The sequence below is a fragment of the Pholcus phalangioides genome, unplaced genomic scaffold (assembly GCF_987345545.1).
Source record: "Pholcus phalangioides strain wild (caught in Gottingen) unplaced genomic scaffold, Ppha-v1.0 ptg000172l_1, whole genome shotgun sequence".
NCBI lineage: Eukaryota > Metazoa > Arthropoda > Arachnida > Araneae > Pholcidae > Pholcus > Pholcus phalangioides.
The window spans coordinates 6,471,337-6,493,169 of NW_028301637.1; the positions used below are offsets into that span (position 1 = coordinate 6,471,337).

The window sequence follows — 21,833 nt, forward strand, 5'->3', positions numbered from 1 at the left end:
AAACTGATGATTCTTATGAAATTATATGCTGAAGCATAGGCGTATGCAGAATTTAGGGGCCGTTCAAGTATTACGTAAGTAAATTTTTAGCCATTTTTAACCCCTCCCCCCTGTCAGCAAAATTTTGTCAGCACTGCCCCTTGCCTCCTAACACATATTGGTGGGATCAGAAATGGAGGGGGCATGGGGGAGCACGTGTGCCTCCCCCAGACGAAAAAAAAAATTTATTGTAAAAAACATTCAAAAAATTAAAATTTCTAATGAAAATACCTTTATATGTTATTATAATCAATTTCTGTTAATTTCAATGCTATTTGAAGGGTAAGAACTCAAAATTTCTTTTTAAGAAATTCATTGCGATCCACCCTTTAAGCCATATATGGTAAACCCTTCACCCGTGGACCAAATGTGGCCCAAAGGTTATGGTATGTGGCTTTCCCCCTCAAACCCAATTTTGTAAAAATTAACTAAGCAGCTCATTTACAGATCATTTAAATGGCCGTGGCACATTCAAAGATCACTTAAGTAATTAAGTAAACTGCAACACAGTTCAAGAACATTTAAACAATCCGTGGCACATTTAGAGATCCCTTGAGTGACACGTGGCATAGATTTAGAGCACTTAAGCAGTCCCCAGTGTGATTCTATATTACTCAATTTCTAATGAAAATACCTTTATATGTTATTATAATCAATTTCTGTTAATTTCAATGCTATTTGAAGGGTAAGAACTCAAAATTTCTTTTTAAGAAATTCATTGCGACCCACCCTTTAAGTCATATATGGTAAACCCTTCACCCGTGGACCAAATGTGGCCCGAAGGTTATGGTATGTGGCTTTCCCCCCAAACCCAATTTTGTAAAAATTAACTAAGCAGCTCATTTACAGATCATTTAAATGGCCCGTGGCACATTCAAAGATCACTTAAGTAATTAAGTAAACTGCAACACAGTTCAAGAACATTTAAACAATCCGTGGCACATTTAGAGATCCCTTGAGTGACACGTGGCATAGTTTTAGAGCACTTAAGCGGTCCCCAGTGTGATTCTATATTACTCAAGTTACCCACAGAACATTCCCAGATTACTTAAGTGATCCGTGGCATAATTACGGATCATTTGAGTGATGCATTGCACTGTTCCAGAACACTTAAGGGGCCCGGAAACATTTCCAAAGCACTTGAAGGATCTGTGAAACATTTAGAGATTGCTGAAGTAGTTCTGTAAGAGATTTATCATTAGAGAGAATGTTAGTTCAGGTGCCCACAAACTAGCGAAAGATTTTTCTCATATTTGGTGCACCAAGCAAGATGCCATTAAGAATATTTCATATTTTCATAGAGTGGTTGATGACGTAAGCATCATAAACCCCCCTCCCCCCTTGTCATCAAAAGTCAGCAAATCGGAACCCCCCCCCCCCTCCCATCAATGCTGATGTAATACTTGAATGACCCCCTAGGAGGATTCAAAAATTTTTTTTCTTTTTCTGGAGAGAGGTTAACATTTTTCCCTGCAAAATAACATTATGATCTCAGCTTGGGGGGTTAGAACCAGGGTTGGTAAAAAAACCGGTTTTTTTTGAAAAAAACCAAAAACGGGTTTTTTTGGTTTAAACCGGTTTTTTGTTTTAAATAGTATTAACATTAAAAACAATGAAATTTCTGAAAAATCATTCAAACTTCCAATAATTAACAAAAATAAAATGTTTATTAATGTAATTAACACTATTTCCATGCTAATTATTCAATAAATATTTATTACATTTTAACAAAAACCACCTTTTCAAATTTAATTATTTTTTGTTTAACTCAATGGATTACTGTGTGTTTGAAAATTCTTTTAATGTTATTATTAATCATATAATATACAAAGGTTTTTCTCCAGTTACTTTCAGTATACTTAATTACGAAGCTATTTTGCAAAAAGTAATAAAAATTAGGTGAATATAATGCATTTAATGAAGCATAAATAATGCAGATTAAATAACGATGATTTACGATATACAGGGTGATTATAACTAAGGTTCTGATTTCAAAACATTGTAAAAAAAGAGCAATTGTCAGAATGACTTGAAAATTGACATGAATATTCCTGAAAAAATTCAATTTCATTTGATAAAGGGGAAAAATACTTAAAAATGTAAAATTAATGACATCATCCAACATGTGGGAAATTCGCTCAAAAAATGGAAATGATAGCCAGTGCTTGCAATTCATCTTTATTAAACCAAACACGCCCCCTTTCCCCCATTCATATTCCTGAGGAATGAGGAACTTCTAACATATAGGGAATGTGCTGGAGATTGCAATTCACCAAAGTTTGCAATCTGACCACTGTTTATAACATTTTGAGGTACCCCCACAGCCAGAAGTTGCAAGGGTTAAGGTGCATCCTGTCAAAATGGGTCTTCAGCAGCTGCTTTGCTGGTATTGCAATGTGCATCTTGATAGAAGTTCTATCCACACACTGATGCTGTGGAAGTGCCGAAATGATGTGGTTGCACAAAATAGATTATACTGCTGGCCAAGTACAGCATCATCTACTTGCACACTTTGCACTTTTTTCTTTTGCGAAAGAAACGTCCATTGCTTCAGGAGTATCCATGCAAATTTTCAAGTCATTCCGATCAGTACTTATTGTATAGCTTTGGAATCAAAACTTAAATTATAATCACCCTGTATATAGCTGATTATTTTATATAAATCTGTTACAACTATACAGTAGAACCTTGATTAACTGGGCTTAACAGTGTGAGTGTGAAAGTATAAAAAAACAACTATTGAAAGACTGGGAGATATACAGTAGGAGATGTGCTACTTCTTATGGGAAAGAAAATGAAAATGTATGTGAGGTAATGTAACAACTAGTACACTAGTCTTTGTCCTTTAAGGACAGCTGGTGTCTTTATTGAATTATAGGACCACCTGCCCCTAGCATGATAGTGTCACTACTGTAGCTGCTTCTCTGTGAAGGGAAAAAGAAACCCTGTGAGGTAATACACCACTACATTAAGATGTGTGATGCAATCCTTATTCATGAATTTGCTAAAGATATATAGAGCATCAGAATGTAACCAAAGGTTAGAAAATGTTGTAAGAATGAGAAATTTTGGCTTTTATATATAACTTTAAATGACTAAGATACTTCATATGAAAAATATATATATATTCTGGCCACTTTTATGAGACTTTTTGAAAAAAACCACTTATAAAATCTTATGTCATTTAAAGATATACCGTCAGAATGTATCCCAAGGATATAAAATGTGGTAAAAATGAAACATTTTGGCTAATAATGAACAAATATGATATTTTTCAAGGAAAACAATGATATTTAGGCCATTTTTATCCATTAGGCCATTTTTTGAAAAAAACCAGTTGGTTAAAACCAACCAACGTGGTTTAAACCAAACAACCCTGGTTAGAACCCAAAACCCTCCTTTGTATATGCCAATGTGCTGAAGGTAAATGTATGGATACATACTCTTAAATTCACACAAGAAAATAAGTAATATTTTCATAATATTGATATCAATTGATCTAATATAATTTGATTGCATTACAATCAAAGTATATTAGAGATAAAAACAATCAATTTTTGTACAAACCCAATTACAAATTACTGTATAAAAAGCTTACTCTTTTTTTGTTCAAAAATGTGTTTCTATACTATTGAGATTGGCTTTTAAATATTGGTCAATTTTTAAGTAGCAAAAATTCAAAAGTTCACACAGTCCGAATCTTACAGAACCTTCCATTTTTTCTTCTTTCCGCAACATGAGTGAAAAAATTCCAACCTGTGGGCCGAAAGTAGCCTGCAAAGCTGAGGAGAGGGAGCAGTTAAAACTGGCCCACAAAAACAGTGTCATCTTTACAGCATCATGCCCTAGGCCAAGCAATGCAGTGAAACCCCCTAATTGGACACCGGTAATTGCTATGCAAAGTCATCTAAAGCCCTGCATGAACATAGCCGATTCAGGTTTTTCAAAAGAAGGGGGAAGGATCAAAGGTGTGTATTGTGAACAGAAGGGAAGGGGAAGCTTGTCAATTTCCATCCCCCCCCCATGCCAATATTACATTTTTTTGGAGCCATCTGCCTATGGTCATGCAATAAGAGAACCAAGAAAGCCCTAGCATTAAGAAAACCCTGCGTGTATGGCATTTCCAAAAAATATACATATATATATCAATTCACAAAACACAACAAGTACCTCAGTTTGTGACCAAAGAATGGCAGCCATCCCTTATCTTTCATTGCAAGTTTCATATCTTGGAAATGTACTTTTTTCTCTGAAATGTGTCTGATTTTTATGGGGACGGCCTGCACATGGATTTTAACAAAGGAAGAGGCCTGCACATGTGTTTTAAATTTTTTGTTAGCCTCAAGGGAAGAGGGTGAACTTATACACGAGTAAAATATGATGGTAATTAACAGAAGGCAAAATAAATTTGGACATACGTTTAATTCAGGCCTAGAAGTAATAAATGGAATTCCCAAATTATTGTGCCATTTGAAAATGTTGTGTCATTCAGAGATTCACACCTTAAATATTTTAATTATAGTATCATATATTAATATTTCAAGAAACTCGTGTTCTAACGAATTTAAAAATCTTTCATTTCTACAGAATGTGGTATCAATAACAATGTATAATAGCACAACTAAAAAAGGAATAATTCAAATTTCTATTGTTACTTGAGAAGCCCAATTACTGATCAATACCCTGCAAATTCCTCTGATACACAAAACAGTAAAAAAACCATTTGACTTATCTCAAAATTTTATAACAATCTCCCAAATGACGTCCTCAGTTCTATATCTCTTCCTTTGTTAAAAAACGGCTCAAAAATTACCTATTTACCATAAACAACATTGAAGACCATTTTGGAAATCTCTATGTATAGATATATGTGTGTGTATACATATATAGATGTATATACACACAATTTTTGAGCTATAGATAAAATATAATTACGTTAATTGATATGTTTATATTCCTCTGGTTATATTCCTCCATATGTTTATATTGCCCATGATAAATTGTTATTGTTATTATTTTATATTGTTTCTCCTTTTTTTGCTAATCATGATTATACACTAATTTCCATTGCATACACTACAGATTCACCAATAAATATAAATATTTGTTCAAACCATGACTTACATAACCTATTACGTTTATAGATATTACTCTGTTTTCTTCCCTGTCTCCCCCTCTTTTTGTTTCTGTGTTCATAACTTTTTTTCTCATAAGTTTTTCATTTTAATGGATGTATTATACACATAAATTATACACCTGATTCAACTATTGAAAAGGATGAAATTGGTGTGCTTACCAGTGTGGATCCCTTGATGGATTTTTCTTATGTTTGATTTATGTTTTGTAACAATAATAATGAGACAATAAAATTGAAAATTGATCATAATCTGCTTTTTTTCCCCCCCCCTATGCTTTTCGAAAAAAAAATCCTGTCTATGTACCATACAAATATAATGTATGAATGCTCAACTAACTTCAAACCTAATTTTGTAAAAATGAAGTAACTGATAAATTTCCAGATCGCTTAAAAGACACGTGGCACAGTTTCAGATCATTCAATTGGCCTGCATCGAATTCCCAGATCACTTTAGCAACTTGTGGCATATTTACAGATTATTGTGGCACAGTTCCTGATCACTCAAGTTACCCGCAGTACTGTTTCACTTCACTTAAGTGACCTGTGGCACTGTTCAAGAACACTTAAGTGACCCATGGCAGAGTTTCAGACCACTCAAGTGACACGCTGCACATTTACATATCATTCAAGTGACTGGCAGCACATTCCCAGATATATGCCAAATATGTTTCCAATATTTCCAAATATGCTGCACCATATTTACAGAACACAGCGCCATAGATGCATCACACTCAATCAACCCACGGAACATTTATAAATACTTACGCCACAAATCCACATTCTTTAACGGTACTGCAGCACATTTCCAGATCATTTAGGTGACCCTCAGCATATTTACAGATCACTGCAGCACAATTCCAGAGAACTAGATATACGCAGACACATTTACAGATCATGAGTGACCCGCGGCACTGTCTGTTCTAGATCACTCAATCAAGTGGCCCATGGCACATTTCCACACCAATGAAATGGCCCGCAGTTTACTGAAGGTCGAACACTCTTGATGTAACGCCTCCTGGAGTTGCATTACTCTCGAAGGACACACGATTGTTAATGAATGGCCTGTGTACGTTCGTGAATGTCTTTTTTTCACAGACAACAGTAGTCATCAATAGTATAAAAATTTACCTAGTATGCCTTAAAACAAGGGAGCTCAACATTTTGTAAGAACACTTCATTGATTTGAAAATGTGATGCGGGCCATTTAATTAAGTGATCTAGAACAGCGCTGCAGGTTATTTGTGTGATCTGTAAATGCGCCGAGGGTCACTTGAGTGATCTGGAAATATGCTGCAGGCCACTTTAGTGATCTGGAAATTTGCGTCGATCTACTTAATTGATGTAAGAATTTGCTGGGAGCCACTTGAGTGAGTTAGGACAAGGGGTCCCAGGTCACTTAAGTGATCTGGAAATATATATGTAGCGGGTCACTTAAATAAGGTAAGAATGTGCAGCGGATCACTTAAATGAAGTCAGAATATGCCACAAACCATTCAGTTATCTGTAAGTGTGCTGAAGGGCAATTGGGAGATCTGGTTAAGTGCTGCTTAGTTTATTTTTAAAAATTAAGTTTGAGGTGGCTGTCAACATTTGGTCTATGGGACATGGTTGAGAACATGTATACTTTAAAATAACATAAAGACAAACAGAAGTTATTTTCTGAAATTAAAAAAAAACTGGGTTTAGCTAGCGACTAATCAGTTCATCCCCCCCCCCCCCACATTTAAACCAGATGTGGCCAGGGCCCGGTCCCATTAGGGATGAATGCTCGTTATGGGATCCCAGGAAAGGCAGCAAGATTCCCAGGTACATTTTAGGTGCAGGATCGAGGGAGAGAAACACCCTAGTCTTTCTTTGAATTCCTTTTATAAACAGCCTGTCCCTCCCCTCCTCTTTTTTTTGTCTTCCTTATTTTATGTCAAACGATCTGCAAAACTCATTCACTTTCCCCACTAGAGTTCAGGCTTATTTTTAGCACTTTTAATGAGTGCGGCAGTGAAGAGATACACTTGTCGTCATCCCCAATTCTAGTAGAACTAAAAAAATACTTTTCTCTTATCTTTTAGTAGTGAGATGTGAATAAAACATGTTAAAAAAGAAGAGAGTGGGAAAACACTGATATTTTATGTTTTCTCTGAATTTTTATAGTGAGATGTTGGTTGTAAACAAAAAAAGGGAGGGATAAAATAGGAATAGTAGAAAGGAATTGGGGTAAAAAGGGAAGAGTGTGGCGAAAGTAGGAAAATGAGAGGTAGGAAAATGAGAGGACAATTCTAAAAAATGGGAGTGCTGCGATCTCTTAATTTAAACAACTAAAACTTGCTTTGAATTTTCTAATTTGAATTTGAAAAAAAAACAAAAAAAAAAACAGTGCCTGCGAAAAGATTCCAAATAAATATACTAGGGATACAACATTAGTATATCCAAAATAATAATTATTATTTTTGGTTTACAGACATTGTTTCCCTAGTATATTGTCTAACCCAAAAGGAAATTTATTTCCAGATTCTAAATCGTTGACCAGTGGCTTAATTTATGAGAATTTTAAAAAATCTTCCATCGATATACGTATTATCAAAAAATAATTAAGAGGCAACACAGAACGAAAAACATACTAAAACTCAATACAGTCAATGCTGATTTTTATGAACCCATATGGAAGTAAAAAATTTGTTCGTAAAATTGAAAGTTTATAAATGGAAAAGACATTTAACACTAGAACCGCGGCACTTTCAGTATACCTAGAACCGCACATTGGGCCAAATTGACCCAGACAGAAGAAACAGTGTTTCATAGCAAAAATTTGTTTTCAGTTCCTGGGGTTTTCCTTACTCTCATTCAATGTATGTTTAATTATGTAGTAATAGCAGAAAACTATTTGTTTATGAATATAAAATGGTCTTCAAAATTAACTGAAAAATGATGTAATTCAGTAAAAATAAGATTTAATGTACAGTAGAACCTCGTTTGTCCGAACAACTCGGTCAACCGAATACGTTTTCAACCTAAGTTTCAGTTTTCTATAGTCAATGATGTCCATCAGTTGGTATTGTCTTGAAACTTGAATCAGTTAGGCCAGTGGTCGGCAAACCGTGGCTTGCGAGCCACATGCGGCTCTTTGGCCCCTTGAATGTGGCTCTTCCACAAAATACCACTTGGGGGAGCACAAAAATTCCGGATCTTTGCAAAATCATGTTTAGACACTGAGTCATCTTTTTCATGGGTTTTTGCCGAAAAAAAAGTGAAAGCCCGATGCTGCTGACACATGACACTTCCGCGACCAATCAAAACTAAATTTTGGGTCGGAACTGGGAAGTTCGTGAAAAAGTTGTCGAAAACAAGACTTTTTTCCTAAGGTACTCAAGGGTAGATAAGCGCAAAAGACGAGTCTCCCCTCAGAACATAAGGGGGGGGGGGGGGCATGCAATGTTTTCTATACTAAGGAACGCCAACCTCTACCCTGCCAGATCGTAGAAGACGATGCTCCTGGACCACAACCTCTCATGACGGCTCTCCCGTGGCCTCCTCTCTCTATCCAAACTACTAGAAGCAATCCACCAGGGGCCACACATCTGAGGACAACGCTCCTGGACCACCACCTTACCACCTCTCATGACGACTCTACTGTGGCTACCTCTCTCCATCCGCATCCAACATCGGTAAACACTGCTAGGAGCCATCCACCAGGGGCCACACCTTTGAAGACGACGTTCCTGGGCCATCCTCTCATGACGACTCTCACCTGTTGCCACCTCCCTCCACCTGCATCCAACATTGGTCATCGCTGCTGAAGCAATCCACCAGGGGAGACCATCCGAAGATGATGCTCCTGGGGCCTTTGCCCCACAAGATGGCCGCCTTGGGCTTTCATCGACGACATCCTACGGCTAACATCTCATCAGACGAGCTTACAGTGAACCTGTCTTTCACACATTTCCCAGAGAAAGGAGCCAGATATCTGTAAGACAACAGGTAAAGTTTATTAAGTTAATTTTAGGGAGCGTTGTGGAGTGAAAGAAGATGTAGCGTCGAGGATTGAAAAAGGTATGTTGAGATGGTTTGGATATACAGAGAGGATGAACGAAAGGAGATAGACGAAACAAGTATACAAGGCAACTGTGGATGGGAAAGTTGGAAGGGGTCGACTTCAGCGAACGGACCTCAATTAGATCGAGGACATTTTTAGCAAAGGACAGTTGAGGAGTACCTTAAGTTAATAACAATGTATCTACCTATATAGTTTAAGTTTGAAAAAAATTTGGCTCTCAAAACAAATTTCAATCATTGTACTGTTGATATTTGGCTCTGTTGACTAATGAGTTTGCCAACCACTGAGTTAGGCTTTCATTTTACCAAAATCTTTCTTGAGTCCCGTCAAAATACCAGGTATTCAAGTTTACAAAGGAAAAAATATTTAGCTGTACTTACCGTTCCTTCATTGATAAAATGATAATCTCCTTGGACAATAAATTGGTCTTGACTGACCTTGAAAGACCTTTATTCTTTATTATCTTTATTTAGTAATACTTTTTTTAGAAAGGGTAATCCACTCTTAAGTTATTATCCAATTTTTAAGTTTTCGAGATATATGAAAACGAAGTTGGATTTGGGTCAAATTGACCCACTCTGCAGTTCTAGTGTTAGGAACAGTATATTGGTCATTTTCTGTTTTCTTGATATCCTAGGCTGAGAAAAAACTCTATCTCTCAGAAGAGTATATTGTTTAAGACCAGAAAATTAATTTGTAAAAACCTGCAGTTCTAAAGTTTTAGGTTGGTGAAATTGAACATCGAATGTAAAATGCTATAATCTGCACCAATTTCTTTCAGAGGATGGAAAACACCTGTTGCTTCAGAATTAGAAAAACTACCACAGAATGATAATGTTACAAGAATATATGACGAGAATCAGAGAAATTCAGTACATAATATTTCCAGTATAGCTCACCTTCATCTCCGCCCGAGAACTTGTGAACAGACACAAATTCCTGTATTCTCTTGAATTTGTATGCCAAAACACTAATCCTGTTTAAAAGCTCCTCTTCTGCTGGATGCACAAAACTTACAGCATTAGTTACCTTTAAAGACATAAACATTGATAAAATGATAATCTCCTTGGACAATAAATTGGTCTTGACCTTGAAAGACCTTTATTCTTCATTATCTTCATTTAGAAATACTTTTTTAAAAAGAATAAGTAAACGATAAACAAAAAAGAAGAAATAAACAATTGTTACAAATATAGATTCACTATATTTTTCGCCTACAAAAGCAAAAATCTTTGCAATTTTTCTATATAGCATCAATTCTTGAAATTGGAGATTTTGTTTCATTGCCCAATGAAAATGTAAAAAAAAAAAATCATCATTTTAAAAAACTGAACAAATGTTTTGCATTATGCAGTACTTCACATGTCATGTTTTGTGTCAACCAGGTTCATCTCTATCCATTGTTCATAAAATATATTTTGTTGAATTTAGAAGCAAATTCTAAGAGAAATTTTCTGCACATTAATAAAATGCGAAAAATCAGATAAGCGTAAATCAGCTTTCTGTAACTAAACTTTAATTTTAAAAAAAAATCTCTAAAATTCTACTGAAAATAATATATTCCATTCCTTTGTTAATGATGTTCAATGTGATAATTTTTGTTGTACCATGGTAATTTTCTGCACACAAGGGCTAATTGAACCGGGACCTACAATGCATTGCCAATTCCGAAAAGTAGCCTTTTTATTTATACTCACCAAGAGGTTGGTGAGCTAATTGCTGTGTGGGACTCCCAGCATTAACAATCTTTTTCTGTGGTCATGTTGCTGTTTATGTTATACTCCCGTGTTGGGAAAGTTTTTGACAAGGACAAACCGTGTATTGAACACGCAACACCTCTATATATATAAACATCCTTTGGTATTTTAGCCGAGTATCTTATCGACCTGGGCTACTGCACCTTTCAATGTGATTGAGGATGAAACATTTGAATAACAGGGCCCTAGATTCTTACCTAACAAAGTACTACTAGTACTGATTAACCATACAATGCACCTCACACCAATTCCTCTATGAAATCTAATGAATTGGTACATGTCAGAATGTGTGTTCTGAATGTATATGTGGCCCCTGACATATTTATGTTGTCAGAATTGTGCATATTTCGAGTTCTTGTTGGTGCTGCCATCTGGATTCCATATTTGGAATCGAAGAAGGCAAATGCTTGAATTTTCGTGTTATGTTAGTATCGTGTTGTAGTGCCTGCTGTCTTTCTCTCTCTCTATGCAGAAAGACTTTTTTAGAGAGACAGCTCACATTCACTCTTTGAAGTTAGAAAACCAACTTCAGCCGACCAACCGCTGTGCAACAACTGGGTTCGACCCTGGATCCTCCTGATGAGAATCCAGCACAACGCCCATACAGCAGCCCTAACAACGTACGGCAGAACATCACATCAATTGTGGGGGGGGGGAATAAATCTTAAGTCACTTTGGATATTGAGAACCTCTGTAAATAGACACTATCCAAGAAAATTAAAAAAGAATGTCACATTGATTGCATGTAAATTTATTTTATCCATGGCCCCCACATCCTGGAGCGGGGCCCCCTAGGCTGGGATCTTTTGCGGGCCCCCTGGTCAGACTTTTCACGGGCCCCTTCTGTAGTTAATTTATAGCGTGAAAAAACATAAAAATGATGAGAACTATCCCGGGCCCCAGGGCTAGACCCTGTCAGCCCCCCCCTTTGTGGGGGCCATGATTTTATCCAATGATAGCTTTTCATACAATGGATGCTGATTCCCAGACTTTAGAATTCAGTAGTTGATGAAATATTTTGCACTGAAGAAAACATAAATAAAAGAAAACAGAATTTTTTGGGATTGCACAGGATGACTGTATGTCTCGCTTTCCTGGGATGTTCCCATATTTTCCATGTCCAGATTTAAAAAATAAAATTTTCCATTAAATGTCTTACTTGAATTTGCGTCTGTCACGAAAATCAAGGATTCAAATGATTTTGCTTATTTTGCCAACTTATGAACAAAAATCATGAACATATATATTGTATCCCACATATTTGTCATGATTAATGAAGAAGGTAGAATTAATTTTAACCCACAGTTGATATGCAGTAGCGATTCATTTTCCGCATTGGTGATTTTTCAGCTATCTTAGGAATAATTGGCAACTTTGCTTAATTCTGACTATATCTTCTGCGACAATTTCAGATTTCCCGTGCTTGAAATCCTAATTTCCTATATTTTTGTCAGAAAACATGATCAGCCAGTGATTGCAAGAACTGAAAGAGTATTTTCTTTATGAATTTTTCATTCAAGCAAAGCACAATTGAGGATTGTTTGGAAATTTTCTATAAAGAGAAAAAAAATCGGAAAAATTGATTTCTGACCTGAAGGTTTTCATAAAGCTAAAAAATATGAAGGTTTCCAGGTAAATTGGAAGCATTAGCATCTATACCATATGCTAACCTAGTGAAACATCTACACAACTGCGGCTATACAAATTTGTCTATCCAGAGCAGTATACGGAGAAGACGACGAAACTTCACTTCATTATGTAGGATGATGCTCTGCATTCTCTATCCCAAGAAGGGATTTCTTCGGCAATCATCAGGTGATGCTCAATGAAGGAGTAAACGCACAGCCAGAATTTACAACTTGGTAAAAAAATCTTAATTATACTAAACACCTAAACTCACTGTGAGCATCTTCTCTGCACTGATTCAAACTCTCTCATGTTATTTTTCAATAACTTCATGCTGAGTTTCTGGCCATATTGCCAGGACTCTCTCTTCTGATATTTTTTCCTCTTAAAAGGGTATTGCAGATAGGAGAAACCTTTTTTGTTGGTATCTCCTAATGTCCCACTAACAGGTTCCAGTATTCAACAGAATCATATCAGTTACAATGCCTTTCTTTCCCAACATACTGTTCCGGAAACACTTGGAAAATGCCCACAGAAAGATACTTCTTTGCATTTACATGTGATGTAAATCGTGTTATACTACTTGGTGTCTCAGAGTAATGCCCAAAATTGCTCAAGGTCTTCCCTCTTGGACACCAATGATTGATGATGATGATGCTATAAGTTTCCAGAGAATAACGCTTTTTTAAAAAAAAACTACTGATGCTATTTAACTTTCTTGAGGACTAACCGACTTTGAACTTAGCTTGCTATGAACTCACCCCTCACCATCCAATTTATATTGAAAATCATAGGCTAGCCATTTTCTGCTAAACGACAACAGAGGCAGGGAAACGACAGGAACTATTTATGCATGTTGCTGTTCAAACCAAGCAAGTTATCACTATTCCTTCTTTTTTTTATAAACATACACTTTGTTTTAAAGGTCTTTTTTTTAAGCCAACCTTAGCAAGATGTGAGTGCAACATCATAAGTTGCCTTCCGTGATTTAAATAATTAATGAAATGAATATATACCACAATGGAATCATTTTCACTAATGAAAACGTCTCCTGGATATCCATGCAAAGCTACCAACAACTCATGAAGCATAGTGAAAATTTGTCTAATCCCCAATCATGGAAATGTAGCAGCTTTATCACTTCAAATCTAAAACAAATACATATATTATGAATAAAAATTTCACAAAAAAAATTAATAACTCTTGCACATTATAAAGGATGGATGAGATGTGCTGGACACATTCTAAAAACTAACAACAAATCAATTACTTAACATTAAAAAGGTACGCGGTTTGCACTAAAATACTTATCATGAAATTTTTTTGATAAATTTAAAGATATTTGAAATTTCACTCCCAGGTAGTGGAATCAACCAAAATCTTACTGCTTTTAGATTACATGGAATTATCTATATATAGGAAAATTGATTTTCTGCATGTCTGTGTATGTTCTCTATACAAATCTACAATTTTAGATCGATCATCACCGAATTTTGCTTATATAGAAAATGGGACCTGACTTGAATGATAGGCTACTATAAAATTGGGAAATTATGTTCAAATAAATATATTCATCTCGCATAATAGTCCAACACATCTTTTTTAGTGCATTGCATTGCATGGTATTTTGCCATGTGACTTGCAAGTTTGGAACAGCTGCAGCATAATCCAGAGATACAGTTGGCAACTTTTTCCAAGTCCCCAAGACCAACATAATGATGATGAGTTGCCGTATATTTCCTAGATCTTTTAATGATCAATCCAAGGTGGTGCTAATTTTATGCTGGCTTCTCAAATAGGTTTTTTCTCTCTCTAATATTTGAAATAGCTGTTTCATTTTATTGTTGTTTTCCATCGCATCAGTAGGATTATTTTGCAGCCATGTTGTAGTTCTTATATATATCATTACTATTTTTTTTCGTCATATTGGTTTATTATTTAACCCTTAACTGGCATGGTGGGGTCAAATTATTATTTTGACACCCCTTGAGAAAGAAATGCATCTGGACCATCGTATTTTTCATACCTTTCAAGCTACAGTGGAACTTTGGTTAATGAGCAATTCGCATAATGAGCAAAAATTTTGAACAAATTTTGACTTGGTTAACGAGCGATGATTCACATTATAAACAAAAATTTTGCGCTTTGTCCATTTATTTTCACGTTATCACAACAGCTGATGATTTTTTGCTTCCGCCCACATGTTATGTAATTGCAGATAATATTCTTCCCTAAAGTCTCTGGTAAGCGTGCCTAACTCGAAAAATTATCACACGTGTGAGTGTGAATATTTTGATACGAAACTAGATGTAGCCATGCGTACGTGCGCTTAAAGTTTTTTTAAAGTCTGCTTGAAGAAAACTGTGGGCTGATTTGCATTATTGAATATGACTTTGAAAGGCTAGCTCATGAACAGGAGCCACTACTTGTCGAAGAGACTGTATCCTTGGAGAAGACCATGGACTGGAGGTGCATGAGGATGGCATTCAAGAACTAATGGTAGAAAAATGTCAAGGAGTTGACGGTAGATGAAGTGATGGATCTCTTCCACAGGCACCAGCAAGAGTTTATGGAGGGTATCTCGTCTGAGGAAGAGAGAAGTTCCTCACTTAAAATGAAATTAGAAGATGTGCAGAATGTGGGAATCTGTGCAAAACTCTGCAGAAAAGAACCACCTTAATAAAGCTGTAGTAGAATGCAAGCAATGAATCTGACCATCAAACACTGCAATTTACCATTTCCCAGAAATCCTAAAAAGGAGGCAAAAGCAAGTGTCATTGGATAAGGCTCTTTTTTGAAAGTCACGCAAAAAGAATAAGTTTGCAAACAACAGTGAGTATGTAAATTATCCAAAACGAGTCGTCCTGTCTATCGTCGTTTAGAGTAAGTTAATAGTCAATCATGTTCGTAAACACTTTATCGTATTGTATGTTTATTTATGACATTATTTATATCATGTTTATTTTATCGTATTATATATTATCGTGTTTAATTATTGATTGAATGTCGTTTTTATTAGTTATTTTCATGTGAATGTGGGACGAATAAATTGTGGAACAAATTATCCGAGTTTCTATTATTTCCTATGGGGAAGTTTGATTCGAATAACGAGCTATTTGGATAACAAGTATGTTGGTGGAACGAATTGAGCTCATTAACCGAAGTTCCACTGTAGTTGTTTAGACGTGTTTGACAAATTTATGATGCTATTATACTTTTTCTTCTCTCTCTATATCATTGATCAAAGTTTCCATGGGATCAAAATGACCACATCACACCACTTGCTTGTCTTTTTTTGGTCTGACAACTGGAGTGTTCAGATCAAAATGGTGTATCGGACGAGCGCCAGTTTTCTCGATAACAGTTTCAAATTAATGGTGAAACATCGGATATCCAATGTGAGCAGGAGGATAGTGTTGTTAGTGAATTGTACGTAAGATCTGTGTGATCAACGTGTCACGGTGTTGTTTGCAAGTACTGCGTTACCGACTTAGAACAAGACTCATTTTGGTACTTTTCAAATTATAGTAAATAGGCCTATTATTTTAATTCATAAATTTTATTTTCTGAGTATTTTTTAATATTACATCTGTTTATTTTTTAATCATGAAAGTTAATAACTAATTTAAAAAATAATTCAAAAGTCATGTATCCCTCCATTTTTTTTTAATGTGTTTTTTAGGAAAATGATTAAAGAAATTTGAAAAATTATTTTGTGAATTAATTGACAGATGAATGAAGTCATGCAAAAAACCCATTGCTTTAATGAAAATTTCTTTTATTGATTTTTAAAATGCATTAATACTTGCTGGGGTCAAAATGGCACCATGTGTGGTGCAGGTTACACACAGAATTTTCACGCGAGTTAAGGGTTAAAAGAGAGTCTGGGTTTTATTTTTTTCATACAGAATATTTATTTATACAACAGGAAGGACCTTTGTTTAATTAGAAGAGTCTGGATACCCAGAGAGACTTTTATGCTCTGATCGATTTATTATTTAAAAAAAAGTCTGGGTTTTCTTTTTTTATGCAGAGAACATTTATTTATACAATCAAATCCAATAATAATGAACTCCAAGTTAATGAAATTTCATATAAAAAAATTTCTGATTTTACTAATTTTAATGAATGTTAAAAATAATTTAATGAATGTTAAAAATAATTTTAATGAATGTTAAAAATAATTTTAATGAATGTTAAAAATAATTTTAATGAATGTTAAAATTTGTACTCTAGCATCAACTTCAGAAATCATCTTAGGTTTTTCTTTAATTGAAAACTGTTTCCTTTTAAAACCACTCATTTTGAAAGAGAACAAACATGAAGCATTCCTAACGTGTAGCCACTGGTCTACCGCATATTTTATTTCTTTTTTCACGCACCATATTAGTTAGAATTTCTCTTCCCAAACTATAGAAAAACAGCCCTTATTTCCAAACAATTACGCAAGTTCTGTACTGTGTTGTTGATTTTTAAAAACTCTTTCTGAATTTGTTATAATGGATTTTTCATTTTGTAATATCGGAATTCACAATATATTGTTCATATGAAAACTTATTTAAGGACTACCAAATTTTTCGTTACAACAACATTTTTTCTACAATGGTATTCGTTAAAACAGGATCTGACTGCACTATTATTTATAATATTATTGTTGGTTTTTGAAGAACAGCCTTGGTATAAGAGACACGCCAAATTGGGGACTTTTTTTTCGGTGATAAGTTGCCATCGTTGGCACGCTCTGGTTCGTTGTTGTTCTGATGGGTTGTCGTTGTTCCAGAATGTTCTATCCTATTTTAAAGTTGTTCTGAAAAATTCTGTCAGGTGGCGTTAGTTGTTGTAACGTGTATTTTTAAACAGCCGTACAGCCATTTTGTCGTTTGTGTTTGTTCCGAGTGTTTGGATTACATTTTCGTTGTCTGGTCAGGTAGTATTGTTCCTTTTTTTTCCCTTTATTTAAACAGTGCCCATATTTTATTTATACCTTGATCGATTTATTATTTAAACAACGGTCCAGGCTTTATTTAAATCCACATCGATTTATTATTTAAACAATGGGTCCAGGTTTTATTTAAACCCTGATCGATTTATTTTATCCACAGTTTTATTTTTTAAACAATCCAGAGCTTATTTTTGTTTATACCATTTGTTTTTATTGTTTTCTATGCTGGCGATTTTTTTTTTCTGGCGCACGTAGTGTCTGGCGGCTTTTTTTCGGGCCGTCGGGCATATTCAGCGGCGGAAAAAAATCGCCGAAATCGCCAAGATTTTTTTTTTTCGGCATCTGTAGCGTTAGTTACGACCATGGTGACTTTTCGTCGGCCGTCCGACGTGCTTTTGGCAGAAAAAAGTCACCAAAATCGCCAATCTATAGATTATACGACAGCTGGTTCCACAAATTCACTTGCCTTTGACAATTTTTTCGTCTGTAATTGACAACTTTACTGGGCTTTGACAATTTTTTCGTCCGTAATTGATAACTTCACTGGCCTTTGACGATTTTTTTAACTGTAATTAGCTACTTTAACTAGCCTTGACAACTTTCTTGGCGATATCCCGTATTTTAATGACAGAATAGCTAGTTCAGCTCAGGTATTTATCTGGTTGTTTGTTTTGAAACTCTATTGGGACAACTTTCACGGGCGCAACCCTGTTGTACGGGATTTTAATTACAGTTGTAGTTACCAATTGGAAACATGTCCAACATTTTAATTTATAAGGTTCGAAATAAATAAATATAAACCTTAAATGCAATACTATACAATACCAATTAACATCCTCTGCGATCCATTCAATCCGTCTTCAATAATATCAAAATTGTATTCACGTCCATTACAAACTTGACTTGACTTGAAAAATTAGAGTCCTCTATACCTACTGGGGGCTTTAGGACAATTGATAAAACACAGGCATTTTATAACAGAGAACAATCCAAAGAACTTGAATAAATAAAAAATACAAAAAACAATACAGACTTATGCAAAGAAAAAAAAGAATAACAACAACAATAGATATTATAAAAACAACATGAAAATAGAAAAATATGATACAAGATCTAATTGATCATGAATAGACAAAGACAAAAAACAAGAAAACAGTTTCAACAAAATTAAACAAAAATATATACGACTAGTATCAAAAAAATAAAAAAGCAAAAATCATGTAACAATTTGAACAGGAAAAAGAAAAAAAATATACATACACATATATATTTCTTTTTACATACCCAAATAAATATATATATAAATTCTCAAAATTTCTGCAACAGATATTATAGCTCGCAAAAAATAAAATAAAACTAAAGAACAAACATCAACAAATGAAAAATAGGAAAGAATTCAAAATCTATTACAAGCTGACAGATATAATTCAAATTCATCAACTAATAGCTTCGGTGCAATTTTCAAGATAGAAATCCAGTTATAATCTTGAATATTTGAGATACCAATATTTTTAAATAATCGCTTTCTCTGAATGTCCCACTTACAGCATGCAAACATGAAATGATTATTTGTATCTTCAGAACTGCAAAAATCACAATTAGCTGAACGTTCCTGATTTATTCGGAAAAGATAACTTTTGGTTGGGGCTCTGTTGGCTAACAATCGGTAGAACAATGTCTCATATTTGCGTCTTGAAAAATGATGTGAAAACTTTTCAATTGATTTGAAGAAAACATCAGCCTGAGGGTAATTTAATTGGTCCCTAATGAATTGGTAAACATGAAGTTTCCATTTATTTTGGAGCAAATTCAGAACATCTTCCATATATGCATATTCTGGAGGTGGAGTGACAGGATTGTTAGCTGCTGAACGTGCGAGTCGATCAGCAATTTCATTGTATAAGATGTTTCTGTGTCCTGGTGACCAGACAACTGATATTGAATTGGCTTTATAAGACGCATGTGCCAATGCACAAAAAGAGGTTAAAATGACAGAATGAGATTTAAGATTAATTGTGGATAGTGCTAAGATGGCAGATTTACTATCCGACAGGATCACATAATCAGTTTTTTCAGAAATAAATTTAGATGCAGCCTTGGCAATCGCCAAACACTCCGCAGAAAATACAGATGAACAATTATGAACCAAAGCTTGAATACAACATGAATTTTTCACACAAAAAATGCCAATGGATGTATAGTTGTTGTTTTTCGAAGCGTCTGTAGCTATTATAGTGCAATTAGACCAATGGAGTTGTTCATACTGTTTGAACAAAGGTGGAATCAGATGTGAGTCAGATGTCATTTGAAATGGGAGAGAGTCTGTTATAAAGTTAATATTCGATATTGTCCATGGTGGGTCTGGAATGATGATAGGTTGAAGTGGAATCAATAAATGATTTTCTTGCAAAAACTGGATATGTGAGGGACTGCAAACTGGTAAAATAGTGTTTTGAGATAAGTTGCTGATATTCGTGCAGACAAACTTGAAAATAGTACCATATTTTGATACCCTAGCCTTAATAATTTGTCTTGAGGAAACTTTCAGGATAAGAGAAGGGAAGGGAGGTTTGCCACAAATACTAAGTAAAATTGGAATTGGAGTAGATATGGGAAGGCCTGAAGCAATTCTTAGTACTTGATTATAGATAGCTGAACATCTTTTAAGATTTTTCTGAGAGCAACTGTTCCAAAGCATTGAGCTATAGTTGAAAAAGCTAGAGATGACATTATAGCAAATAGATAAAAGTTTATGGCCCGGAACACCTTTAACTCTGCCAGCAATAATTCTTGTGATGTTCAATACATTAACACTTTTCTTCAAAAGATGATTAATATGAGAATTCCATATAAGCTTCCTGTCAAAGATAACACCTAAAATTTTCATATTTTCTACAAATTGCAGTTGAAATTCATTGATATGAAGATTAGGAATATTGAAACTATTTTTCATTGTAAACAGAGTGAAGTAGCACTTGTCGATTGAAAGAGTGAAACCCCAATGATCCATCCAATCTTTAACTACAGATAAAGCATTGTTAAGCTCAGTGTTGATATAATTGGGATCATCATTACTGCACCAAAGCAAGATGTCATCGGCATATATGAAAGGGTGAATTGAAAGAGGTAAATGAACAAGCAAATCATTTAAAAATATATTGAACAACCATGGTGAGAGGACACATCCTTGGGGAATGCCACGATTAAAGTTGATCCATGATGATTTATGTTTTCTCCAACTGATAAAATATTTTCTGTTAGACAAAAAATTTGTAATCCACCTCAAAAAATTATCATGAAAACCAATCATATGAAGCTTATAAAGGAGAGCAGAATGGATCACTGCATTGTAAGCTCCTTTGATGTCCAAAGAGACCAACACTCCCACATTTTTTGACTTGAAAACATTGAGAATATTGCATTTAAGGTCTAAAAGTAAATTTTGCGTGCCAGTTCTTGGTTTGAAGCCATACATGTTGGAAGGGAATAAATTGTATTTAATAGTTATCCAATTCAAACGAGAAAGTATAATGCGCTCAAAGATTTTCATGATAATATTTGTTAAAGTGAGTGGTCGATAAGAGGATGGATGCCTTGGGTTTTTGTTTGGTTTCAGTAGAAACACAAGTTTGCCTTCTTTCCATCTTGATGGTATGGATCCAGACGACCAAATGGTATTAAATTCAGCCAACAGAAATTCCAATTGTTCTTGTGATATTAATTTGTAGGCCTTGGCATTAACTCCATCCGGACCAGGTGCAGTATTAGGTGTTTTCTGGATTGCTGATAACAATTCTTGAAAAGTAAAAGGTTTGTTGACATCGGGTGAGAAACTATTATGGGGACCACACAAAAAAATCATAATTTTTTTGGATATATGGGTTAATGAGTGTTTCTTGCAAAAGATCTATTTGTTCATCTGGATCAGACACTAAAGAGTTATTATGGTAAAAAATGAGGTTATTGTCCTCATAAACTTTTGACTGAATGAATTTGAGTCTTCTCAATATTGTGAAGATTTTAGGATAAGATGCATGTGTAAACAGTTGATTAGTCATGAAGTCATTTTTACGTTGCTTAAGGGATCTCTTAAAAATGGCAGATCTTTTTTTGTATAGAATCCAACAGGTTTGGCATGGACAACTTCTGTACTTGCGGAATGCTCTTTTCTTAGATACCAGAAGTAAACGAATTGATCAATCAAAATATTCATTATATTGATAGTTCTTACGGATTACTGTGATTTGTGAATTTATACAGGTTGACCTTATGAATTCAGAGTAG

The 21,833-nt window shown here is 34.8% G+C and overlaps 2 protein-coding genes across 2 annotated transcripts in view; both read right to left on the minus strand.

The window, feature by feature from the left end:
- Window positions 1-21,833, minus strand: part of Grip75 (gamma-tubulin complex component 4) — a 73,058-nt gene that overhangs the window by 48,869 nt on the left and 2,356 nt on the right. Inside the window, exons 2-4 of the mRNA XM_089255808.1 lie at window positions 18,375-18,491; window positions 13,624-13,755; window positions 10,124-10,253 (exon numbers count right to left, since the gene is read on the minus strand). Of these exons, the coding sequence (XP_089111934.1) occupies window positions 10,124-10,253; window positions 13,624-13,698 (205 nt within the window). The 5' untranslated portion in view covers window positions 13,699-13,755; window positions 18,375-18,491. The remainder of the gene's footprint in view (window positions 1-10,123; window positions 10,254-13,623; window positions 13,756-18,374; window positions 18,492-21,833) is intronic.
- Window positions 18,890-21,411, minus strand: LOC149063630 (uncharacterized). The gene has a single exon (XM_089255891.1). It carries the CDS (start codon window positions 21,409-21,411, stop codon window positions 18,946-18,948), a length of 2,466 nt encoding a protein of 821 aa, XP_089112017.1. The 3' UTR covers window positions 18,890-18,945.

Coding starts and splice junctions, on each gene's coding strand:
- LOC149063630 (XM_089255891.1), bottom strand. CDS start 21,411: ATGATTTTTTTGTGTGGTCCCCATAATAGTTTCTCACCCGATGTCAAC.